This window comes from Neomonachus schauinslandi, chromosome 5, assembly GCF_002201575.2.
Source record: "Neomonachus schauinslandi chromosome 5, ASM220157v2, whole genome shotgun sequence".
Taxonomy (NCBI): domain Eukaryota; kingdom Metazoa; phylum Chordata; class Mammalia; order Carnivora; family Phocidae; genus Neomonachus; species Neomonachus schauinslandi.
Window position 1 is genome coordinate 12,289,538 of NC_058407.1, and position 26,864 is coordinate 12,316,401.

At 41.3% G+C, this 26,864-nt stretch overlaps 1 protein-coding gene across 6 annotated transcripts in view; it reads left to right on the plus strand.

Moving 5' to 3' along the window:
- The window catches only part of RBFOX2 (RNA binding fox-1 homolog 2), a 274,381-nt gene extending 247,791 nt beyond the window's left edge, over positions 1-26,590 (plus strand). For 4 of the 6 annotated variants that reach the window (XM_044915336.1, XM_044915338.1, XM_044915337.1 and 1 more), the window contains exons 6-14: positions 1,547-1,639; positions 4,403-4,463; positions 8,474-8,527; positions 8,647-8,739; positions 9,848-9,980; positions 13,708-13,747; positions 22,559-22,647; positions 22,953-23,025; positions 24,589-26,590. In XM_044915336.1, the coding sequence (XP_044771271.1) occupies positions 1,547-1,639; positions 4,403-4,463; positions 8,474-8,527; positions 8,647-8,739; positions 9,848-9,980; positions 13,708-13,747; positions 22,559-22,647; positions 22,953-23,025; positions 24,589-24,633 (681 nt within the window). In that variant the 3' untranslated portion in view covers positions 24,634-26,590. The remainder of the gene's footprint in view (positions 1-1,546; positions 1,640-4,402; positions 4,464-8,473; positions 8,528-8,646; positions 8,740-9,847; positions 9,981-13,707; positions 13,748-22,558; positions 22,648-22,952; positions 23,026-24,588) is intronic. The other 2 variants (XM_044915340.1, XM_044915341.1) reach the window with 1 other exon arrangement.
- Positions 26,591-26,864: the final 274 nt, after the last annotated feature.

The following is a 26,864-nucleotide window of genomic DNA, read 5'->3' on the forward strand; positions in this document are numbered from 1 at the left end:
ACTCAACCATATAGTCATGTAGAATGCAAAGTAATGAGATCCTTCAAAATGATGGAATTGCTTTTCTAAAATCTTATTGAGCAATGCACACTATTGACCATCTCAGTTAAGAACATGTTTTATATATATATGGAAGGACTCATGGAGGACAGCAAAGCAGAGCAGAACTTAAATAAAAATAACAAAGGGTTCCAGGTTATCCTACAGTGGAATGTTCAAAGAATGCTAGAGGGACAATGCAGCTATTGAGAAATAGGTCTTTTCCAGAAAATCTTAAAAATTTACTACTCTATACATGTAAATGGCTTGAGAAAGTGTTACAGTTGCAAAGTAGAAAGAGAAGGACAAAGCACCTAGGATGAAACTAATACAATGCTTGATAAAATAGTTATATAAATAGATAGTAAATCCTGCTGCTTTTGGCATTGATGGTATGATTGTGACCAAGACAGTCTTTTCAGATAAATGTGAATATAGGAGTAAGTGGGTTAACTCCCTGGTTCCTGCTTTATCCACTTAGTGAATTAAAGCTCCATACAATTAATTTGTGTACAATGCACAAATAAATTAATTCTAACTCAGAGGACCAACTGTATTGCTGTTTTATGGTATTCTTTTCCTGTTGAACAGTATACAGCTGATGTCACTAACAGATCTCATTCGCACTGCCTTTTGATTATTCCTTTTTTCTCTCTACATGGAAAATTACTAATACATTTAATAGCAGATGTAGGCTTCAACAAATGTGTAATTTAGGCAAATTTGGATAAGCTATTTTCTGGAATTCAGCTGAACCTATTTTTGCTCTGAGTGCCAGTCTGGCTGTTTAAAATTCATTGAAGAAAAGGCGTAATTGGCCACTACTTAGTGATATTTTCATTAGCTTAGATGAACATGGTGCTCTTCTTCTTCTGCACCCAGTACCTAGAGAATTGTAGATCGAGGCTATGTTTTAAATTACTCTGTTCCCAGAAGAATTATGGTGATACAAGCAAACAGGCAGAGTGGAGCTAAAATGATGAGATCTCCTAAAAACCCCATTATGCAGTGATTACTCCTAAAGGGAAGGCTTCATGTGGAAGTTACTGGGCAATGATGGATTTAATTAAGTATTTTTAGCATTACATAAAGGCACATGTAAATTAACAGCATGAATTGAAAGAGAAAGAACATCTAAAAAAATGTTCAGATTCTTGGTGGAAGAGTTTGACCCGAGTAGCTCTATACCTTAATTTTGGTCTGGCCTCACATGCTTTATGTTTTATTTTATTATTGTTCTTGTTGTTAATTACATTATCATTATTATTGTTGTTGCTGTTATTGTTATTATTATTATTATTACTACTACTGCAGTTTTGTATTCTGTTATTGGATTTAATTTCCCTTTACCAAATATGCATGGACCAAAAATGTGACTTTGGGAGAGTATTGCTGAGTCGATGCTGCTGTCAGTTTCATACTGTGATATTTTTTCTCTGTTTACCAAGAGATCAATATTTCAATATAACGATGTGCATGTTTTCCCCCCTTCTCCCGCTGCATGCAGGGATTCGGGTTCGTAACTTTCGAGAATAGTGCTGATGCAGACAGGGCCAGGGAGAAATTACACGGCACCGTGGTAGAGGGCCGTAAAATCGAGGTGCATGTCTTCAATAATTCAATTTCTGGTTTATATTTTTATTTCTCTTTTTGTGTATTCCCTCACTTATTTCACATTTGGAGCCCTGTCTTGTGTGTCTGCACACATGCGTGTGTGTGTGTCTGTGTCATTCACCTTCTTGCACTAAAATGTGTAAAAGTAACACTTCTGTCTCCCCCATTTTTTGGTTGTTGGGGGGGGGTTTCATTTTGATTTACTCATGTGCGTGTACATGTATATTTGTTTCTCATTTACTTTTTTCCTCCAAAATGTTCATCCTTCTGCTCTCTTGATTTTTTTCCTTTGCTTCAGTTTGCGAGACTCCATATGAATACCTGGGATCAGGCCAAAATAAAACTAACTTTATAAATGTCTAAAAACTATCCAATTTGTGACATTGTGTCCTGTAATTAATCAAGGAGCCAGCCAATATCCTCTCTCTTGGGCGGCCAGTTCGCCTCCATGTGCGTGTGATAAGCAAGGAGTACAAGGCTGCTGAGATGGTGGGGAGGGAAGAAAGAACCCACAACTTGTGGAGTTTTTAAGTATATTTAATATCAAGAATTTCTACAATTAATGGATAAAATCCTCAGACCGAGGGTTTGACGGCTGCCTGGTGAATGTGCTGAGACTGTGTTCACGGCAGCCACGTGGTGTTCGCCAACCCTTTTGAAGAACGCAGTGAAGGTTAACTGGCTCCTTTCCCCTTTCCCAGTTTTTAAAAGTATGAACTATAAAAGCCACCATTTTGAGTAAGATGTCTGCATATTTTGCTTTTTCCCTCCCTTTCCGATGGTTTAGCATTTAGGGCCCTTCACTTGACTCACTCTTTCCATGGTAACTATACACAATGCTGGCGATGGTGCCCGTTGGCGGTAAGTGAAACAAAGCGCTAGAGAAGAAGCTTTTTCAATTGTTAATTACAAAACAATTAAATAAGAAAGAAAAAGTCCATCTGCCATCTCACATTAACACTACAAAATGTGATTTGACTTGTTCCTCTTCCTTTTCCTTTCCCCCTTTTATTTTCAATGCTCTTGAGTAATGCCGCCTGGACTTTGGATGTACATATTGTTTGTAGCAGTCTGAGCTGTTTGATTACTGACATCATGGTGATTTTTTTCCCCTTGCACATCTTACTCAGAGTTACTCAACTCCAAGTTTGGCTGGTTTTATTAATGCACTTCCTGCCCCTACTTCCTTTCCCCTTCCCCAAACCTCTGTTTGTAGCTCTGACTGTTCTTTCCTTGCCCGCGCGACACCCCTCCTGACATTCTCTTTTCTTTTCCCCTGCCTTCTTGCTCTCTCTCCCCCAAGTTCTGTCCCCATCCTTTTCCCTCTGTCTCTCCTACCCCTTCTCTCTGTTACCTGCGGCTATTGGTCTCTTGCTGACTGGTGGTTTCTGACTGGTTCTGGCCATTTTCCTTTTAGCGCTTGGGTGCATTCTGCTCTAGTGGCTAGTGTAAGCTCTGACCCCATTCTAATCCTTGTCTGTGAGAACCTCGCTCTTCACTCTCTCCCTTCTTTCCAAAACTGATTGTTTTTTCTTTCTTTTATTTGTGTGTGTGTGTTTTAACTGCATGCTCTCAGTCTCATCATTGTTGTATCCCATTCTTTCTTTTTAAATGTGAAATGTTTCTATTATTTGGTGGGTTGAACTAGAGTAAATGGAGTTTCTTTTCCTCACAAAGGAAGATTTTCCCTCTACCAATCCTAAAAGACCTATTAAGACATTTTTTGGTTCCAGTTCCACCTAAAATTGGTCTTTCCATAACACAAATTTATAACCATACAAATTTAACTTTAATGTAAATCCCCAGAGGCAAAATAAGACATTTATATTTGGTGTGTTTTATAATTCTTTTAAAAGCTGGCGTGTTCTCTGACTTGACCACACAGTACACAGCCAGGTTCTATGGTGATGCTGCACCCTCCTTGCAAGAGCTTTAGGCTGGTTCTCACACTGGGCTGCAGTCTTCCGGCTTTGAGGCTCCATTCATCTTTTTGTCATCAGCGCCATCTTTGTAACATCTACTTACCCTAGCACTGAGAATGCTCTAAATTCTGCACTTCTGTAATGAGGGTGGAGAGAACCATAAAACAAAAGAAACCGAAGCTTTATTTTTTCAGTTAAGTGCCTCATGTAAAGGCCTTCTGAAAACATTATTCTTAAATGGATAGACCACATAGTCTAGAAAATTCAGCCCGGTCCTAAAGATGGTCAACATGGGATTCTAAGTTTTGAGATTTTTTTTTTTTAACTCCTCAAACAGTAAAATCTTACACAATCATCAAAAATGCTGAACATTAGAACAGGTGAAATCCATAGATTTATTTTCTTACCTTCCTGTAAATCTATTCCCTGACCCGTATGGCAAGCCTCTGTTTTATCAATGAACTTCAAAGTTCATGCGCAGAGTTGTACCCAATTTACTTTTCCCCATATTTTCCATAATGCAGAGACTTCTCTGTTTAAGAGATCTCCAAAGAACTTGCAAATGTATCTTTCCTTTTGATACCTTTAGCCCAAGTTTTCCATTTGGAGACCAAGAAACTGCATTTTACTCTTGTTAGCCTCATTTTATAAACACTTTAATTAAAATACTATATATTAATATTTTATATTGCTATATTATTTAAAATCAATGTTCTCTGAAATTTACATTTTATTAAACTGAGTGCTGTGTTATCGGATGAGCAACTTCATGTTCCCTAATATGGTCTACTTTCTCCCTGTCCCTTCTTTTTCCTTTATATTTTTAGGTGAATAATGCTACAGCACGTGTAATGACCAATAAGAAGATGGTCACACCATATGCAAATGGTAAGAGATGACAAATCATCTTCAGAAGGATGTCGTTTATTCTTGTATTAATATGTGAACTTTGGGTAATCATCAAGGAATCTCTTGATTTCAGTCCTATGGCAGTTTGTTTCATTTACATTGAACTATTTTACTAGGAGAGTATTTTTACAGTTTTGTTTTTTTTACAGTTAACTTTTTTCTTAGAATTAAGCTTAGTTTTTCAGTTACTAAGCTTAATGGTCTCAGTAAAGTTCATCATACACACAGTGTAAACACGTCATTTGAGGTTACCTGTTAACCCAGTGGGGTCCCACTAAGGCACCCTCATTTTTAGCTGCTGTTGTTCTCTGTGATATGATAGGCTTGTCTGTAATATGTGCCCACCAATGCTCACTTTTACTACTGATCCCTACCCGCACCTGAGCTTGAGTGGAATAATTCTTGACCCCTGCTCTCCTTTTAAAGGTATGCTCTAGAGATAACAGCCATGGTGCACATGGGTGCATGTGTTTTCCATCTTCCATCCCAGGACTACATGCTCTAGAGTGGGTTTCATACATGTTTCTCTTAAGAAAGAAACCCTGTGAATATTTTGCCTAACAAAAGCAGAACCTTTACATCATTTGTCAGTTTAGTCTAGACTTATGTTATCTGAATGACAGAATTTATTTTGAATCAGGGGCACCCGGGTGGCTCAGTCGGTTAAGCCGCTGCCTTCGGCTCAGGTCATGATCCCAGGGTCCTGGGATCGAGCCCCGCCTTGGGCTCCCTGCTCAGCGGGGAGTCTGCTTCTCCCTCTCCCTCTGCCTCCTGCTCTGCCTACTTGTGCTCTCTATCTCTCTGTCAAATAAATAAATAAAATCTTTAAAAAAAAAAGAATTTATTTTGAATCTGCAGTGCAGCAGTGGTTTTGCCAGCTGGGCTCTACAGGGCCTGTTGGGGAGGGGTGGAGCGGAAACCCATGGGCTGGGTCTTGAGGCCTGCAGCAACTCCTTCTCTGTCATATATTTTAGCATTCTGCATGAAATTTTATCTAGAATCGAATGGGATGTTTTCTGCTGCTATTTAAAAGTTTGAATCTGGGCGCCTGGGTGGCTCAGTTGGTTAAGCGACTGCCTTCGGCTCAGGTCATGATCCTGGAGTCCCGGGATCGAGTCCCGCATCGGGCTCCCTGCTTGGCAGGGAGTCTGCTTCTCCCTCTGACCCTCCTCCCTTTCATGCTCTCTGTCTCTCATTCTCTCTGTCTCAAATAAATGGATAAAATCTTTAAAAAAAAATAAAAAAATAAAAAAAATAAAAGTTTGAATCTACTGCTAGAGTATGATAGTATGTGCTGGTAATGTCTTAAATGTAAGTATCTTAGTATATTCCGTGATGTCTTCAGTAGATACATTTAGCCCAGCTTTTCAAACAGATGGTATAAATCAGCATAATTTGCATGTATCAGCATAATTTACATTTTCCCTACCCATTTTATCAATGGTATATCATGTGACCTCCACCTCCTCCTTTACCTTTTGTTTTTTTTGTTTTGTTTTGTTTTTTTACACTACTATCACAAAAACAAGTTTCTGGGATGCCTGAGTGGCTCGGTTGAGCGTGTGCCTTCGGCTTGGGTCATGATCCCAGGGCCCTGGGATCCAGTCCCACATCCTGCTCCTTGCTCAGTGGGGAGGCTGCTTCTCCCTTGTCCTCTTGCTCTCCCTGCTTGTGCTCACTGTCTCTCTGACAAATACGTAAAATCTTTAAAAAAAAAAAAAAAAAAAGTTTGCAATTTTGATAATAATCCAATGTAAACAAAATAGGAAGGAGAAGCAAAATATGTCAAATTTCCTTTAGATCCAGGGAGAATGGTGTCGTAGAAAGAGTCACTGACTGGAATTTAGAAGACAGAAATTCTACTTCTAGATTTGTTTCTTCATTTTGCTCTGTGTCATTGGGCCAACTTTTTTTTTAAAGATTTTATTTGTTTGTTTGACAGAGAGACGGGGCCAGGGAGAGGGAGAAGTAGGCCTCCTGGCGAGCAGGGAGCCTGATGCAGGGCTCGATCCCAGGACTCAGGACTCAGGACTCGGAGATCATGATCCAAGCCGAAGGCAGTCGCTTAACCGACTGAGCCACCGAAGCGCCCCTGGGCCAGTTTTTTTAACCTGATTCTGTTTTTGTCTCTATTAATTGGCAGTCACAGAATTTTAGCACCTGAAGGCACTGTGGAAGTCATCAAAACCCAGCCCTCTTAGCTTATTATTTAGGAAATTAAGCCCAGAGAAGTACAGTATTTACTTGTTGTCCCAGCTGTGGTACCTTTCTTTTAACTCTGCCTTTGGGTTTTGTAAGGGTCAAAATACATTGTAAATTGTACAAAACTAAACATATTCCAAGAATTTTTTTTTTTAAGATCTTATTTATTTGACACAGAGAGAGCAAGAGCAGGAACACAAGCAGGGGGAGTGGGAGAGGGAGAAGCAGGCTTCCTGCTGAGCAAGGAGCCCGACACGGGGCTCGATCCCAGGACTCTGGGATCATGACCTGAGCTGAAGGCAGATGCTTAACAACTGAACCACCCAAGCACCCCTATTCCAAGTATTATTGACAGCATACCATTATATACCATTATTAAAATGTGTGTTATTACTTAAGGGAATGCTTAAGTAATAATGCCATTGGCAGGAAGGAAAAAAGTCATTTTTTGAATATTATTCTAAATTAATATTCAAGCCTAACAGAGCCAAACTTTAGAGACCTATAGCTTCTTGTGGTTAAAGCTTCTGAGAAGAGTGTGCTAGGTGCCTTCTGGTGAACTCTCAGCCAGCAGTTTAGTTTACGTTGGTTAGAATCACTTGATTTGTCTGACATTGCAGAACATTGTGTTCTTACAACTCCAGTAGGATTTGAACTGAGATATTTGCTCAACTTTTATGTAAAATAATGTGCTCACCATCTATGAGCACATAAAATAATGAATGGGGGATTGGATTGGTTCAGAATGAATGACTTTTCTCTTGAATACTGTCTCCATTCTTTCAGAAAAATAATGGAGCATGTTTGCTAACTTATGTGTAAAATTCTATAAATGTCTATTGATTAAAGTTTTCATCTGGAATTCTCCTTAACTATCAGTGGGTAGTAGTACATTTTTCTTTTGTAACTCCTGCTACATTCCTATAAATATAAAAAGGGGGAATGAAGAAATAAAGTTGACATCAAACCTAATGTCTGGGAATACTTAAAGTATATAAATGCTTAGGCTGATGTTCAGCAGCAGTCTATTATCCTTTAGCTAAAACGACTGATTAACTTAAGTATGTGTATTACCAGTAAAATCCCAAGACATGCATGAAGTTGGGGATGTACCTTGAATTTTATTACTGCGTGTCTCTTCTTGTTCACCTGCCTGAGGTCAACCAACCAAATTCCAACGGTAAATCCCAAAGAAAGGGGATTTTGGCTTACCCAGATTTCCATCAGCATAGTATGATTGAACACAGAGTCGAAGATCAGCTCAAACTTGAATTCAGAGGATACCTTTATAAAGCAGCGAGAGTAGCAAATAGTGTGAAGATAATGTATAAGAAAATGCATCACAGTGTGGTGTAGAATGACATATTCTGCCTTTCTCCTTTTTCTAAAAATAAATAATACATTCTGAGCAGTTCTATGAGAGAAACTGTGCCAGAGCCCAGGATTTATTTATATTTCTGGTATTTCTTTGTCCTTCTCTCATTCCTTTTCTGTCTTCCTACTTCCCTCCCAGTTTTTCTCTCCCTCCAGTTTGCACCTCTACTTGCCCCCGCCCAGCTTCTCATTATCCCCACCTCACTGTGCTCCTCCTGCTTAAAGATGCTCAGCTGTGGAAATGCCTGCCCCCCCCCCCCCAAACCTCCCAGCTGGCATTTACAGAGAAGATGGTGATGGGTGGAAATAAGCCCAGGGATATCTGGAGCCAGCTTGCACATGCCCTCATCACCCCTTTACCACGTGTTCCTCATGTAATCTTAAATGTTCACTGTCCTCTCTTCCCATTTCAGGTTGGAAATTAAGCCCCGTAGTTGGAGCTGTATATGGCCCTGAGTTATATGCAGGTAGTATTTCGTTTATTTTTCCATTTGTGAGCACGTTAACTGTAACACATCTGTTGTTTTTCAATTTACTATTCTTTGTAATCTTTTTGCATTTTTTAATTTTTTTTAAATGCAATCAGCATCCAGCTTTCAAGCAGACGTGTCCCTAGGCAATGATGCAGCAGTGCCCCTATCAGGAAGAGGGGGTATTAACACTTACATTCCTTTAATCAGTAAGTAGCCTATGTTGGCCTGGCATGGATTTTGACTGTTGTGAGTAAACAGTGATGTGTGCTAGTCTTTTTTTCCTTCCTCGAGTATAATATGTAACTGAAGAGGAGGCCTTCTCGAGAGAGTTAAATGCTGTCACAGTGCCCTGTCCTGCTTAACTTAACTGTGTTAGAATCTTTCTGACCAGATATTAAGATTGCCACGAAGCATAAATAGTTGGAAAAGGTCGAGGGGGGTGAGGACATGTGTAGAACATTTTAGTCTGCACTTGATATTAAAGAAAACCAAAGAAATAGGTACTTGTGGAATATATTATGTTCTCTGCAAGTCAGCTTTGGGCCCTCTAGTAGAGTATCATTTAGAAGTACCTCCAGTATTAATGATTATTCTCTGCTCTATTGATACCTCTAAAGTCATTCTGACCTGAGCCATTTTGCTCCAGCAAAGGTATAATTAAAAAGAGTTCAGTGAACATGAAATAAATGTTTCTGTGTGCTTTCCAAAGGATAGCACATTTAAAATAGACCTTTAGAAACTGCCTGCCTCTCTAAAGGCCACAAGATTACAGGGGAGAAGTCATTTCCCTCTCCCCTTACATTTCTGCATTAAAACATTTTAGATAAAAGAATAAAGTGGACTAATGAAATGTCTAAAGATTATTGTGTGCCTTGGAGATTGGCAACCATGTACAAACACAAAAGACTATTCTTACGAAGAATAATTATTATATGTGCATAATAACATGGGAAAACAAGACTAATAATTGGCCAGTTAAAGAGTTTATATCAATCCCTGTAAACTGCCCGCAGAAATGAAAAGTCTCATCTCTTATTACGGCAGTAGTTCTCAGAGCTTCTTGACCTGTTTCTCACCAAGCGTGCATTGTAAATGCCAGAATTGAGAAGGAGCAGAGTAAACTCACTCAGGATGGGTGACGAACAGAGCATGCATCGTTAGCTTTGCCTATTGGGTCTCTCCATTTCTTTCTCAGAAAAGGTGGGGTACATATCTTTCCACCTTTCCTGGAATTGGTTCAAAGCAAGTTGGGATTGTACCCCCTGCTACTGAATGCAAGTTGACATTCCTGTCATATTTTGGGTCTCCCTTTAGTTCCTGGCTTCCCTTACCCGACTGCAGCCACCACGGCAGCCGCTTTCAGAGGAGCCCATCTGAGGGGCAGAGGGCGGACGGTATATGGTGCGGTCCGAGCGGTACCTCCAACAGCCATTCCCGCCTATCCAGGGTAAGCACGAGATTCCAAAATAAGCAGCTGGACGGAAAAGAATACCATGGCCCTCTCACAACTTCTGGGACGTTGCTGTGCCACATCGTAGAGATTCTATTAATATTTGTAAATTAATGGATTAGATGGCAAGAACCAAAATAGACCATCATCAGAATGTAACAAAATAACAATTCGTTATATAAATCTTTATTTTGGCCACCTTAAGCCCTCATGGTAGTGGCTTAAGACAGCAGCCAGAACGGTCTTGTGTTGACTGGCAGTGTGTTGGCATGGAGTTCACTCAGCATCGCACGAATATGGATTAACACTACTGCAGAGAACCAAAATAGGAGCTCAAGACTGTAGTCCAAGACTGCATCTGCTGTGCTTACCCCCTTATCACCACCCTGTGTTGGGGCTGAGGCTACCACATCGCCCTCCCTTTTGGTTTCACTGCCTGGGTGGTGAGCAGCAGAGCTAGCTACCCACAATGGATTTGCTTTCTTTGTAGGAAACGGATTAAAAGAGGTTAATTCAAAGATGAACCAAGTCCAATTGAATCCAGGGAGAAAGGGAGAAGTAGGAAGAATTAAACTACAGTTGGCTTCTGAATGATGGTAAAACAACTAATGTAGCTGAGCATCCCTCACCCTTTGATTTTTGTATGGAGGGTGTCTCACGCAGTGGAATGATTCCATAGCAACAAATCAATCCTTTGCTGTTGAACGGGGGAGAAGGAGTGAAGGTGGCAGGTTTTGTTTTTCGTTGTTTCTCAGTGTCAGCCTAAAATGTATCTTTTTATGAAGAGTGGACTTCAATAAGTTAGCTGTACTAAGGACATTCTTTCTTCAAAGAGGCGACATTTGTGTTCTGCATCTTTTCTCTGCCTATGACAGGGTTTTTCCCATACTCTCTTGGAGGAAGAAACGCACTGGCAGAGGAGCCTGTTCACTGCTACTTAGTTAAAACCCAAAGGAAAAGAGCCTCCTCTGTAGGTCCTTTTCTGACAGCAGAATTGGCTTTGAGGTGTACTAACTTAGCATTCATTCATAGACCAAATGGACATGCCATTAGGGGTCCTCCGTTGCACAGAATTAAAGCATTTTTATTAGACAAGTATGCATGTTGAACTGGACAGGCTCCAAAAGCTGCCGGAAGGTAACTGCTTTAGAAATAAACTTTTGTTTGCAGTTTATAGATGTTTAAATCCCATGCATTCCATCATCTCCATCTTCTGCCATTACTTGCTTTTAATTTTATTCTTTCTGCTCTCAACTTGACCTTTGACCTTCAACCTCTGACATCTCTTTAAAGAAGTGAATAAAGATGCAGTATTATTTCATTAAGAAATAAGTAAAATATAAAAACAAACCTTTTGGAAGTTCTGCACACCAGGAAAATTGTTCATGAAGCACCTTCCATTTCAATCCAAGAGAGTTTACCGTCATGCTGGCAAAGCGATACCACTTACCAGAAACATGGGACTTTTTTATTTTGTAATCTTCCTGAGTTACTTTATAAAAATGGTTGGATTCGTTCCTATTCTGTGTAGCTCATTTCAGTATATTGGCCAAACTTGAGAATCCATTCTCTGCCAAGTCTGTGTCAGGATTGTGTTCCCTCAAAGATATTTTATCTTTATGTCTAATCATACCAATCTCTGTGCATTACATTGAACACTGATTTCCCATGTTTTCTTTTTTATTAACCACCGGTTTACAAGGAAGATGGCAAGGAATAAGTCCAGTATTATATGGGGAATGGCCTAAAATTGCTTTTCAGCTTAGTAAACTAATTTCATCATTAATCATTATGTTCTAGCTTCCTTGTGGCATTTGATACGGGGAATATTAGAATTCTTATAGAATTTAGGTGGATATTCCCAGTGAGTGATGCAACTTAGGGTAAACTTAATTCGTGTTTTTAATGCCACCACTCTTCTCTGTAGAAGAGATGTTTGTCATCTTTGCCTGTGTCCCCTACTGAAATAGTTGAAGGTTAATTAATCACCACTTGGCTTCAGTGCTTTCCATTCGGTCAGCCTTCTCCTTATGAACAAGTGTCTTAGTTGAGAGGCAGATTACTTTCTAATATCAATCTCTAACTACAGTTGGAAACTATGAAAATGGATAGAACGTAGTAGCTAAATGAGCATCACAGATGAATTCAATCTGCCTGTTGTGTAATACAAAGGCGCAGCGTATTGGGGACATTGCAGAGTGTGACCATACTATCCTGTAAACCCAACAAAATACCATTGTAAATAGAATTCAGAAACTTTCCAGCTACCTGCAAAAAATAAATTATTTCATATTCAAGTAAAAAAATAGGATTTAAAGACCTCACTAGTTTATTTATTACAACAGAGAAGATAGTGGTGAAAATTTCCAGCTTGCTTAGTTGAATAAACAATAAACAGATCTTCTCATTTAAAATATCCAAATCTTGATTTAACAGATGTGAAGAAGAAAGTCTTATCTTGTATCTCTACTGCTGTTTCATGTCTTTTGGTCCCAAAGTAATGTTTTGGGGAAGTCTATATGCACAGAAATAGCTCAAAAGGTTTGAAATCTATGATTATAATAGTTTAGTGTTGCCCAGGATTAAAAAAAAAAAAATCCTTGTATTTTGTTTGATACAAATTCATTTTTCTAAACAGGGAAATAAACCCTTCTATTCCTAATCAGCTACTTTCTCAGTTTTATCCTTTTAAATAAAACAGGATGATCCTTGATCATGCCCAGAACGTCAGTTATCAATTCTATTTTTCAGAGTTCCATGAATATGCTTATGGTCAAAAAAGAACCCTTAAAATCTTCCAGTTCCTCCTTCCCGCTCTGGATTATATTGTTACTATCTGGGATCCCCACTGCACCTTCCAATTCTTGGACCTTGGACCAATCACCTTAACCTTTAGCTCATTATCTCTGCTTGTGAAAGCAATGCATTGTGGGTATTTTTTGGTGTGTTTTTTTTTTTTTTTTTAATTACATTTCTCTGTTTACTTTGGTCAGAATTGATTGACTTGTTTTTCTGAGGTGTTGCATTGGTTCTTAAAATGCTGAATAATAATACTTTGCATGCTTGTGTGATCAGCCAAATCTTATCGCATGTCTAATGTGCAGGGTAAAAAAGCAGGTGATGTATGGATATCAGGAAAAAAAAATGTACATACTTCTAGGAAACTGAAAACAAAATACTAAACATAATTTTGAAACATACTCTACATACAGGTCCTGCCCTGATGGAATTCTTTGGGTTCATTTATTTTTCACGTTAGATCCCTCTTTGCGTGCCTCTCCCCCCACCCCATACACACGCAGTCATTTTCAGACTCTTTAAAGAAAAATTTCCTCCTAGGGCAAGCTTTAAAAAAAAAAAAAAAAAAAAAACCAAAAAAAACCCCAAGAATGAAAACTTGATGTTTCTCATCCAGCAGATTTCCGATAGTTCTATTAGGCCCTCTGGGAATGCTTTTTATTGTTGTAATCTTCCTGTAATGACCCATGTATCCAGGTGTCCCTTCCAGTTTGGCGCTCCTCCCCCTCCTCGCATGCCCTGGAGCTGTATAACGTGCGTGCGCACCTGCACGGTCCTCTCACGCGCTGCGGCCCCCAGCCCCCGTTATGTATTCATACATCACCTGCCTGTGTAGAGCGCATGTGCATGCTGCCGTCCTCAATAACCGGAATGTGTTTCTGTTCTTTTGTTTTTTTGTTTTTGTTTTTGTGTGGATTTTCTGCAGTGTGGTTTACCAGGACGGATTTTACGGTGCTGACCTCTATGTAAGTACACACACCGGGGCCTTCTCGACCCCATTCCCTGACAAGCCAGCCTTTTTTTTTCTGTTTCTTTGGTTTGGTTTGGTTTTTTGTTTTGTTTTGTTTTGTTTTACATATAATTTGTTTAATTTTTATTTTCTTTTTCCTTGTGGATATATATATATATATATTTATATATTTAAGAATGCAAGCATGCTTCTCTGCCACTGCGCTTGCCCCTGGGTGCAAAAACTAAGCCTTTGGGTTTCCTGATCATTGCTAGAGTCAGTCTACTGGACATATTCTTTTCCCTTCCCTATACCCACAGATGTTCTGTGTATCAGTGATTTATTGGCGAGATGATCAGCAGGTTTAAAGTCTTTTATTACTGTCGTGTCATGTGCATACATAAATAACAGGATAGTTAACAGCTTAAACCAACTCTCTCTCTTTTCTGCTTTTCTTCTCATTTCATATCCCTCTTTAGATCATTGGAGCTTTGATTTAAGATGGCAATAAGCTTTCTGAACTATGTGTTTTCCTATTTTATATACTTTTGAGAGAGCATTACCCTGTGAAAGGGGAGGAAGGAGCTGATGCCACTGAAGAGTGGGGATAAAGAGAAGAAACCAGACACTCAGTGCTTCCGGCCTTGCTTTATCAAAAAGGTCCACAACTGGTGGGTCTCTTTTCTTAAGAGCCATCTAGAGGGAAATGAGTGGCATAATTAGCAACCTAGACTCTTCTTACAAACGTTTGACTTTCATATAGGATCTGTTGATTCTCCCAGCCATGTTAACATCATTATTATTATCCATTATTGAAACTGTCTTGTTATGTCGTGATTGGTTTGTCACATATTATTTAAAATGTGGACAAAGTGATATAACTGACAAAGAATCCAAAAGTTTTTAAGCTTTGAAATCTTTTATTAAGACCTCTCCAGATGATCTGTTTCTGAATGCAAGTTTAGTCTAACCACCCAAATCATTAAGAAATTTCTTAAGAAAAACTTGTCAGCATGAAATTATTCCTTGGGCAAAGGTTAGACTTGTCCAGAAATGCTTTCTCCACCCTTACCTCCACAAATCAATAAGGGTATACCTTTGCAGTGAACTGTTTCCACAGATTTCTGCCAGAGATTCTCTGGCAGTCAGAAAACTTCAATGTACTTTCAGAATGTACTTAGAGGTTCTGTGTGTTGCAGGAGGTAAAGATAGGATAAAGCAGTCTTCTGGGATACTGTAGGTACCCGGACACACCTGTCCTATTAGAGTAGACTTCCAAAGTTTGCCTTAGTTTAACAAATGCTGAAAGAAATCTTAGCCATGAATTGGTCCAACCCTCTCACTTCATTATATACATTTCTTAGAGAGATTGTGACTTACCCAGATTACATCAATTATTTACATAGCCAAGCACAAAACTCAATCCATATTTCATTACCTCTCGCAGTGCTTTAATTAAAATCCACATCTTTCCTCAGATGGTTTTCAAGAGGTAATGAAAGATACCTATTTTTCCTGTGCTCACAGTGAAACTTGAGGGTTGGGGGAATATTCCTGCTTTTATACCAAATGACACTTTTCTAAATATATGTATTTGCATATGATCTTAGCATGTACATTCTCCCATACACATTAGTATCCATATTCTCATGAAACTCATCTTTATGTTATGTAAATTGTTTTCCTGAAATTTGATTTATTAGAGCATGCCTTTCCACTGGAATTATTTCTTAAAGGTGTTTTTTTTTCCTCTCTCTCTCTCTAATATCTTCTTTATTTGGGGATTTTTTTTTAAGTATGGCTTACCTTATTAAGATTTGCCTACTTCCACCTTGTTTAAGTGAACCAACCAAATATTTGCTTACAGTTCTCTTATTTCTTTAGTTCACAATATACGATTTTATTAAGAGAGAGATGATTTTTCTGTACTTACTGAGAAAATACTCTTGAAAAAAAATTTTTTTAATCTAACTGGATCACCTTATGAAGCTAAATAGAAATAATTTAGAGACCTTGCTGAAATACTTGTTTGATCAGTGGTGCTTTCTTAACAAAAAGAATTAATCATAATGTTATCATTTCTTAGTTCCTATCTTAAAGGAGGGAAAAGTTAGTCACCAGTGCTTGCAATAATATCTGACCCTGCTAAGGAAAAACAAGACTACATAATGAGGTGTAGCTGTTGAGTGAAGGCTCATGTAACTACAGCTTGGAGAACTTAATATTCCCACTTCCAGATGTGAGGGAGCCAGGGATGCTTCTTTTAAACACACACATACACACACACACAGCGCCCCTCTTTGTTTCCTTGAGTTTGTTTCCTTCTCTCTGTACATTTTCCCGCCTGTGGAAATCTATCCATATACACAGAGTCCTTGTTTCCTCAGAAATACAGATGAGCAGTAAGGACGAGTGGAGGGTCTGTCCACTACAAGTGCACCAAACCAGAGCTTGAAGAAACATCATGAGGAAAAAGAATTTAAGCTGCCTGTTTTATCTTAAGTTGTACTAATGTAGGCTGTTAATTGTGGAGATTTTTTTTTTTTTTTTTTAATCTCTCTCTGTTCTGTTGTTAGTCCGTAATCCCTGCTAGCCATTTGCTTCTTTTCTGTTTCTTTTGTGGCTCTTGCCTCTCTGGGGAACTGATCTAGCCGTTGTGCCGCAGTGTGTAAAGAGACCACAGTGAGAAGCCTTGAGTGTAGCAGATAGATCATGTGCCCTCCCCACCCCTCTTTTTCTTGACCAGTAGAAAAGGCATGGTTCACCCTAATTCACTTTTTAAGGGGATAACAAACTGCTCCTAATTCTTACCCTGTGAAAAGCATGCTTGCATCCAAAGGAAAGAAAAGGCTGGTGGGCCCCTTAGCGGGCTTTTTGTATGATTGTTTTCCTTCCACAGCTGTGTTTTTTGAACTGCTCTTCCTGTGTTCTGTTATAGAATAGTCTTACAGGAACCAATCATTAGCGCTAAAATACCTCAGGTAGGAGTGCCAGTGTGACCTGCCAATCAATCAGATTGTGGATTGCAGTGAAAAAATTGAATTATACTAACCATTCCAGCTCCACGTTAGAGATGGGAACAGAGGCTTTTTTGGACAACCGAGACTTGTGAGCGTGTGATCTAAGCCCTGCTACCTCAGCAGCGCGCAGTCCAGTTCTATGCGTGATGGCACCTCCTCCAAAATTAAGTGCTCGCGTCCCATTGCCGCTGTCCACGCCAGGCGTGTGCTGTGCACTGTCCCATCACGGCCGCCTCTCTTAGTTTGTCAATCACATTTCTCCATGGCGTTCAAACTGGGCTTTTATACTTGGAGATCTTAGCAGGTGGAGACATCTTCTCTCCACCGTGAAAGAAATGAGGAAAGGGAGGAAGTCGAGTCTCTGCGGACAGGACTCCTGAATCCCTGATTGGGCCCCCCAGTAAGACCATAGTAGTGATTGGACCGTGCTGTTACCTAAGTTTGAAGTTGCCTAAAAATCTAGATCCACTGGGACTCTAAAACTTGAAACATGTATTCCCTTTGCCCTCTTTGCCTTTCTCCTTAAAATAAGGTCAGTGAGTTCATTTGGATAATAATGCACTGTTCAGTTTGCTGATAGCTGGATGCTCAGGGGAAGGACAGCAGACAGCCTGTCACAGTTCAGCTAGTTTCTTTTTGTGCCTACCCAGCGAGATTTGGGAAATGAACTAATTTGGGGAGAAGTGAAATAGTGGAGTGTTTGAGAGGTTTGATTCATTAAAGATCATCTCTCATCTACCATTGAAGTCATAAGTGGAAGATAAGTTGATCATGACAGTTTCTTCCCCTCGCCCCAATTTTAAATAATATGTAAATACTTATCTTTAAGACCTTTTCATATCTACTTTTCAAAGCAGATAGGTCACTGTCAAGAATAGTAACAATATTCTCATTATTACAAGCGTTTGTGTTCACGTCTGTATTTACTCACATTTAATCAGGGGTGCCATATTGCCACAGAAGAACGGTCTCCTACGAGCCACTCCTGCAGGGTCCATCTAGGGCGATGGCTCTCGGCTGGAGTGGGAAGGAGGCGAGAGAAGGGAGGGGGTTAGAACCGGGCACGGACAAATAAAGTGATGCCCAGAGGCACAACATTCAACCCAAGCTCCTTGGGCTAGATCCTGCTCCCTATAGTGCTTTTAAGCACCACCCCTGCCTTTCTCTCCACCCACCCACCCCTACTCCCCTCGCTCTATAAATCTGTACACCATGTGCAGGGAACAAGCTCTCATTTTGTCTGCTGGTCTTGAAATACACACTCTTCTCAGTGTCATATAATGTAACTGTCTTCCAGGTAGAAAGAAGGTGTCTTGACATCACATGCTCACCAAAGTCCTGTTTTAATGTAAATCTAAAACAAAAATATAATAAAATTAATGGCTAGGTTAAAATCAAGACAAGGGGAATGTCTACCCATGTGAGATCATGCTAATAGATAATGCAGATAAAGGTCAGATACGGGAGAGGTGGATATGTAGAGCCCTTCCATCTTGTTCTGGTTAAGACAACTGTTTTAGAAAAGTCCTGTGGTCAATGTGGCAACATTATAAAGTTAATTAAATGATAAAATCGATTCAGAGTGGAGTAGAGAATCCCTAGCAGGTGTTGATGGATCCTGGACAGCTGAGACTTGAACAACAAAAGGATCTTAAAGGTAACCACGCTTTCCTGGGAAAGAGCTGAAAGTTGAAGGCAGGGATGTGTCATGGATATGTGAAAAGATAGACCGCTTAAGCCCGGGAACTACGTCCAAAGAACCCTGGGTCAGAATGGATGGGTGCTGCCCAAAGGCCAGCACCCAAGCTCGCTCCGCGGGTCAGGACTGAACCTCACTAGCAGGGTCAGGAAGGGTGCATAGGGCAGTGATGGAGTGTTGGGCTGCCCCTGTTGGGGACACTCCGGAGGCATTCACAGTGAGTTACAAAGGAATAAGAGAGTAATCCTTTTAAAGGGGCACGCGTGTATTTGGACCAGGCTCAACCATGCCAAATGTGTCCAGCCATCAGGGTTCCAGAAAGCAGTCCGTGTGTGCCCTCCTACACTAGGGTGTGCTGTGGCCATGCTAATCCCCATTTTTTGTTTTATTTCAAATCACACACAGATAGAGTCTGCAAACTGCTTCAGATCCAACAGGTCTGATTGTGTGTAAATACATATGTCCTTTTTAATTTTTATTCTTAATGGTTGCTTCAGTTTTGCATCAGTGCATGGTTAAAAGCAATACACATCAGCTATTTCATGACTTCATATCTCCAAATGAATTATTTCTCCTCTTTTTTTTTTTTTTTTGTTTGTTTGTTTGTGCAGTCAGCTGAAGACACGTTAACATCTCACTCTAAATCTCTCAGTGGAGTCTCTGTTCCCTTCTCTGATATAACAGATGGGTTACTGCTTGTTATAATTATTAACATTGTGGTGTGGGCCAGGGCGAGGGGGGGCGACCTTGACTATTTCCTTGGGCTGGGGAGGGCCAGTTGTTAGGGTCTGGAATGTTAACTCGAGTGGTGACTGACTGTCTCCGTAATAGCAGGGTTGTCGTGGCTGCACGCTCTAGTAATTGAGGCTGTGTACTTCACCGAGCTTGTGGTAGAGCCGAGGGCGAACCGCTGTCCCAAGAGAATGCTGGGATAGATAGAGTTAGCCAATACGAGTCTGAACGTGGTGATTTTGCTGGTTGTTTTAGCTCCAGATGTTGGCATGCTTAGTTTTTAATGTGATTAATCAATGTGGCGCCATTACCCCCCCCCCACGCCTGAACCCTGTCTCTCCTACTCCCTTCCCCACCCTTGTTCTTTTTGAAAAACTTAAGAAACAGTAATGAAAACCTTGGTGTTTCAAACTGCGCTTTGTTCTCATGTTCTAGAAAAGATTTCAGACTTGCTAGTCGAGGTGAAAGTTGAGAAAACAATTTCTCGGCCTGGAAGCTTGACGCACTCCGAAATCGGAGTAGATTAATAAATACGTCTGAATTTTCTTTGTCTTACAGTTTTTGATATATTTTGTTTGAAGCAGCAGCAGAAATGCTTTGGTAAGACTCCATCTGAGAGAAGTAAATCCGTGATATACAATTTAATTTTTCTAGTTGGGGGATAGTCACCGATGAATGACCAGATTAGTTTATTGGAATATTATCTGTCCATCCTAAACACAGCCCCCCCCACACCTTAACGGGCCTCTCTGTAGCACCACTGTAAAGTAATTAGGAGGGTGGTCGTTGAAATATTATCAGCTTAAAAAAAATTAGTGTAGTTTTTCTTAATGCTGATATTCTTCTCAAGCCTTTTGTTGGCAACAAAATATTTGTATCCCTGTCCCATTTGTCCCATTTTCCTGAATTTAAATAGCAAAGAACCTCATCAAATTCACACTCCAAAGTCTGAGTCCACTTATAACAGAGGGAAACTACTACAGATAAGAGTCTTCTCATCTCCTTCTGGCTTGGAAGGAAACTTCTTTCCCACGGTCTGATCCATTTTGAATTGTTTTGGTTAATAGTAACATTACCCCAAAACCATTGCAGTTCTGCTGGCTTCTTACAGGCTGAGGAAGGGGAGGGGAAGTGGTCCTATCAGTAACCTCATTCAGAACCTCTTTTTACAGCATTAGTGCACTACCGCTCAAAGCTATGATTTGATAGAATCCCCAGTATCTCTGACTTTACTGAGACTTTCTGAGAGTCAGGTCAGTACTTTTGAGCCTCAGAATCCCTTAATGGGAATGTATACTCTGCCCTGGAATGTATACTCTGCCCTATGGCATAGAACTTCAGTTTTTGAATGTTTTGCTCAGGTAAACATAAATTGGGCTTTAACTGCTTTTATTACCTTGACTTTTTAATTTTTAAAGATTCTTTTGGTGTTTGAAGGAATGCTAAGGAGACAAACCACATACTGCTTGTTTACCACATTATCCTTGTTTACAAAGAAGTTTTACTAAAACCAGCCCTGCTATAAAACACCAGCAAACTTCAGTTCTAAACTTAATGGAATCATCTGTAGTTATAATGAAAAATTGAGCCTTTAAAGGTTCATTTAAAGCTTAAAATTTCAACTATAAAGATTAACCTGTTGCTTTAACAAATGTTTTTCCTAAAAAGGAATAAGGTAAAGAGACCCTTTAGTTTATGTATAATGCGTATATGTGTAGGTAGATGCAGTTACACACACAGATACGGCAGGGTATGGGATGCAGCCTGCGATGTGTAGCTTTGCCCAGACCAGCCTGGCCTGCCCGTTCCTGTAGACCTGGCCAGATGTCAAAGCGAACGTGTTGATCACACACAGCCCCGAGGGTGCTTCCTGCCATGTTTCTGTCCTCTACCATTTCATTGTCAGTGTTGGGTGATATTAATTAGAATCTTCTGATGTATATAGATATCTGTGGAAGAATTTGTAATTAAGAAAGAAATGTTTGCTTTTCTGAGTGATTCACTTGAAGAACAAAGAGGAATAATGCATGACTACTGAAATTCAATCAGGGATACTTTCAGTGTACATTTGAAGCTACTTTGGATGGCTTCAAGCAGCATACATTTAGAGAGCAGGAGTAAATGTTCCTCCATAATGCAGTGTGTTCACTTGGAGAAAGAATAAATGAAATGGTGCCTAAGTGCACCAGCTGAACATAGTTATATCTGATAGGGAGAAGATAGTAATAAAAATTCACTTCTGAATTAGGTTTAGGTGAAATAGATGAATTCTTGAAGGTTAAAGAAGAGGAAAAATAGGGCTCGCCACTTTTTAAAATAGCCTGTCTCATGTGGCACTTACTGTTGTGTTTATCTTCGAAATGCTTAATGGGAAGTACATATGGTTCACCCTGACAGTGAAAACCTTTGGGGTATTTGGTTCCCCTAAACTGAGGGGAAGAAACAGGATGTGGGAGTCTGAAAGTCTCCAGGACTGAGAGGATATTGGGCCCATTGGCAGAAGAGCTCCAGAGCCTGCTACGAGATTGGAGTGGAAGAATCTCCGAATCTTTTGGGAGAGGAGAATAAATGCAGTTAAATGCCCGGGGCATGGAGGGAGGGCTTCCTCACCTAGGTGAGTCCCACCGCAGGGTCCTGGGCCGTTTGTAATGTGATTTGTCTGAGTCTGAAATGTAGATCAGAACTGGCAGGTTTTTGCTCTGAAGGGCCAAGTGGTAAATATTTTCGGCTTTGGAGGCCAGACGGTCTCTTCATACCTGCTTCCAAAAGCAGGTGGCAAGCTGCGTCGGCTCACAGATTGAAGTTTGCCAACCCCTGATCTACACTGGGTTTTCCTTCTAAATGTTGCCTGGTTATCTTAGCCTCTTGGCAAACGTGCGAGGCCTGATGGAGCACAGCACTATAGAGGACCTTTCCATTACATACCGTCCGTAGTCTCAGCAGTAAATCCATCTGAGAATCTGAAGTTAACACACACAAATTTAGTATGTTCTAGTTCTATATTTACATTCCCCGTCAGGTTAAGTTCTCCCAACTCCCTGCAGATATTTGCCCTGTGAAGACTGTGAAGTAAGACAGATCTGAAATCCTATCTTCGTTTCTTAAATCTGAGAACAGGTCCTACTGAGAGAGTTTTACTTTTGTTACCGTCCCATACTGGAGAGCACGTCCCTGCATTGGGTGGAGCTTCATTCTGTGCCAGAGGAACGATAACATGCAGACCGAGGCAGTTTGAAACATTCTTCCCCCACGTGTGTGTCCGTGTTTGTGTCTGTCCCCGTGTCATCGTGCGCGTACGTCTGCGTGTGGGTGGGTGTGTGTGCGGCCGGCCCTAGGGGGGAGGTATCTGTAAAGTCAGTTCTCTTCTCTCCTGTAGGGCGGATACGCAGCCTACAGATACGCCCAGCCCGCTACTGCAACTGCGGCCACAGCTGCCGCCGCCGCCGCCGCGGCCTACAGTGACGGGTAGGTGCCGCCCGCCGCCCTCCTGTCAGCGCCGCGCTGGCCCCCGGCCCGCCCCCGCTTGGTCTCCTTGTCCCTTTCTGGCTGTGACCCCGCTCTCCCTCTTCCTCATCCCCGGCTCCGTTCTCTCCCGCTGTAGAGAGGTACTTGAGAATTTTTCGGCGTTACTGCATTTGGGAGTAGAGAGAGAAAGTTCCCCAGTAACGTTCCAAGACCAAGTTACCCACAAGTCTTTAGCACAGTAAACCCTGTCATTCTGGTAGCGCACAGCCTTGGCCTGATCTCCCTGATTGCATCTCCTCTTTCAGTTACGGCAGGGTGTACACAGCCGACCCGTACCACGCCCTTGCCCCTGCCGCTAGCTACGGAGTTGGCGCTGTGGTGAGTATGGCGTGTGCCCTTTTTCTTCTTAACCACTTTACTCCGTTTAACTTTTGCCTACAGATTCCAAAAGATCTAGAGAAGTAACAGATTCAGCCCCTTCTCCATTGCCAAAGTCCTGAAGCCACAGAAGACTCTCTGGAAAGTTCACATCAGCTTCTTTATCTGTGTGTTGAAGTGTGAGCCACTTGACCTGGTTAAGGGCAGGGAGGAATGAGCAGTGACAGTCTGCCCTGAGTAACGGCATCATGTGGGAGAGAAAGAAGGGAGCAGGTCAACGTTTTATATTGGCTCAGCTGTTGGATGCATGCCCGTGGCTTGGTTTAATCGATAGGTGTTAGCGAAGACGTAGGGGCATGAGACTCTCCAGCTTTCACAGTAAGTTTTTCAAAAAACGGACATTAGTGTCAGATGCAGATACCAAAGGCTGTCCCTGCCATTCCCGAGCCTTCTGGCAGGTAGTGCTGGAAATCACCACGCGAATGCCTTACAGTAACATTTATGGCAAAATAGGGTATTTTCCTGGAAGTGTAAGAAAGGTCCATTGAGCTCATCTAGAAGAACTCCCCACCCCCAGCCCCAGACCCCTCCAACCAAACTGGAATCCTCACGGCAGTATTTCTTTGTTGGCCTGGATGCCTCCGGGCTGCAGCAGAGACGGGCTGTTCCACAGCAACATCCCTAATATTCTCAGCCGGGCAGCAGCCTGGGAATGTGGACAGAGGTGTTGGACGGGGAGGCAGAGTGATAAATGAAATTTGACTCAGAGGAATATGAGAGAGCCCGTCATTTCTCACACTTAGTCTCTCCCGATATGAAGATTTGTGGGAGGAAGTAGCAGGGTCCTAAGGGAATGTAGGTGTGCAATTGAGGTAGAGACAGACAAAATAAAGACAGTGATGGAAATTCCTGAGATTTTATGTGCCCAAAAGATACAAGTCCAATCCTGAAGAAGCAAAGAAAGAACAAAGCCCGGTTAAAACTCCAGAGAGATAGATAGAAATAAATTCGTGTATGTCCACAAGCAGCCTAGTTGGCATATATTCTAGATTATAGAGGAGCTAGACTTGAGGAGTTGAAAGGTTGACTCCGGTTTAAATCCAGCACCATGTCAGACATGGTACGTGACAGCTAGTGGTGAGAGGAGCCTGTTCTCCACGGACAGGTGACGTGTACAAAGGTAAAATCAGCTAGCTGCTTCAGGTCACAATTGTGATGATGTGATCAAGGTAAACAGAAACTCATGCTTTTAAACGTCAGATTATTTACAGATCTGGTTTTAAACTGTATTGAGTTTCCCTTCTGTGCTGATTGATGTAAATAATGAAGCAAAGCAGGGACAGGAGAATATCAGGTCCTCAGTAAGTGTTCTGGGCTCTGGTTTGAGCATCTTAGAGGCAGAAGTCGGTTTCCTGACTTCACTGCACTAGGTAACATCTTACCAGTTGTTTTACAGCTTCTAAAGAAGCTGTTTTTCCAAATCCCTTTTCAGGACATTTTCCTTCATTCTCAGTGCTTCTCTCATCAACCTTTTAATTATTTTTATGTCTTTAATTACTGCAGGCGAGTTTATACCGAGGTGGCTACAGCCGATTTGCCCCCTACTGAAGTGACGTGAGACCCTGCAAATGGGACAGCCCCCCAGTTCATGAGGCCTGGCTATTGCAATATTTACTAGTAGAGGAACTCTATAGCAAGATGAAGAGGAAAAACAAACAAACAAACAAAAAACACAAAAAAAGAGAGAATACTTTTTTATACCTCACTATGTTCTTTGAATATGTATTTTTTCCTTTACATTTCTGCCTTTAATTCTTTTGTTCCAAAGATTGTGCATTTTTTTCTTTTTTTTCTTTTTTTTTTTAACTTTTGTAAAAAAAAAAAAAAAAATAATGCATTTCCATGTCTGTATGTCCGTGCTTAGCTTATTCTGTCAATCACGGAAGAGGCAGTTAATGAGGAAGGGGAGACCTTAGGAGCTGATGAATGCATGTGATCAGAAATCAGCAGACAGAGCTACCAAAGTGTATCCGGTGCTGAGTGGCTGGGGGACGAGCAGAAGTGGAGGAGATCTGTCTGCCACAGGATATTCTTCTAGTCTTCTGAGTTTCTGGTCTTCGGCAGGCAATTCTGCTTGGCTGTGGCTGGAATCCACATGCTGAGAGATGACAGGAATTTGTGCTTGCAAAGCAGGAGGATTAAAAAGACACTTTCCTCTCCTCTTCCCTCCTGTCTTCTCCATTCTTTTTACAATCATCTTACCTGCACAGCCTGAGACAGTTGGCATCGTTTTTGGAATTATAATATTAATATTTCCAAACATGCTCTCAGACTGTGGATAATAAACACCTCATTAGGAAACCGATCTCAGAATGAACTCTGGAGTGTGAAAAAGATCATTCTTTTCTTTCCTGAGATCCTAGCATTCCTGCTGGGCTGCTTCCCTTTTCTCTGAACCACGGCTTAGCTCATCTGTCCTTCTATGAACTCCCTGCTCCCAAGTCCTCAAGAGTCAGGAATTTAGGACCCAGGGACAGGAGAATAAATAGCCAGCAACCAGATCTTCCGGCTTGAGGGTTTAGAAGTACCAAGTGTTGGGAGCCAGTAAAGAGGGTAAGGAAGAGAAAAGGGATATCAGATGATGTCTGGCAGGGCTCTGATATTCCTGTGCTTTTCTCTTGCATCAGGAGGTCAGTACAAGGTATGAAACATATGGAGAGTGTTGGCAAAAGATAAAGCTCCGAGTCCCGGGGCAACTGTCCCTGGAAGTTTGTGGTGATCGGGGCATGTGAGGGCAGGCAAAGGCACTTTGTACTAACTAGCTCCAAAGCCATAGGAATTCCCATCTTCCAGAGCATTCTGTGAGCCACTTCTCTGTCCATGGTCTTGAGCTCTCGTGGCCACTCCGCCCGGCTTCTCATTTTCCTCCAAAGACACCCAGCCGAGCACTCGACCGCTTGGCATACATGAACACTACAGGAGATAAAACCCAGAGCCCCTGAGGCTCCTCCCCTCCCCTGGTGGAAGGAGGGTGTGTCCTGGCAAGGATCTCCTCTCACGTGTTGCCAGGAAGTTGTGTGGTGACCACAGCGGTGAGTCACTGCTATGGCTCCCTGGCTTTGATTTAATACATATTGACAAGGTAGGGGAGAAGGTGTTTCTCTTCTAGCTATTAGCTGTTAATGATAAAGGCAAGGGTCCTGCAGCATTTCCAAAATGAAGGTATTAGAAAACAGAAAAGCACGGTCTGTTTGGCTCCCTGGTCTATTCACATTGGTACTAGGGTGACCTCTCACCCAAGGGATAGCTGCTAAAGGGAGTAATTCAGAGACATGGAGCTTCTGGTTTGTTATAGGTTTGTTTTCCATTTGTTTTGTTGTTGTTTTTTCTTTTTTTTTTTTTACTCCTGCCTCCACACGTGTTCTTGACTGATAACTGATTCATGTCCCTGAATTAAAATGACTGACATATGACAGCATCAAGCATTCTTTGTAAGCAGAGTGATCTATCCGGGAGGGACTGGCCTGTTGTGTAAAATACCTATCTTCTCCCCCTGTGAAACCCTCTCTCTCCTGATGACTGGGAGGAGAGGCTGTGCCTGAAACGAGGGGAGACATCAACGAAGCTAGAGGCCTCGATGCAGTCTTACTGATTCTGGGGAGGAATGCATGGAATAGGGGACGCCATACTGCCCGAGGCCATTGGCCATTTGTAAGGGTTCCCCTCCCCAAGCCAAAGTTTGGTTTGTTGCTGTTAAGACAATTTTTGTTGTATGTATATAAATATTTTAGTTAGAGGAAGGGGTATAGGATGTGGGGCTTTCACAGTTCTAGAGAATG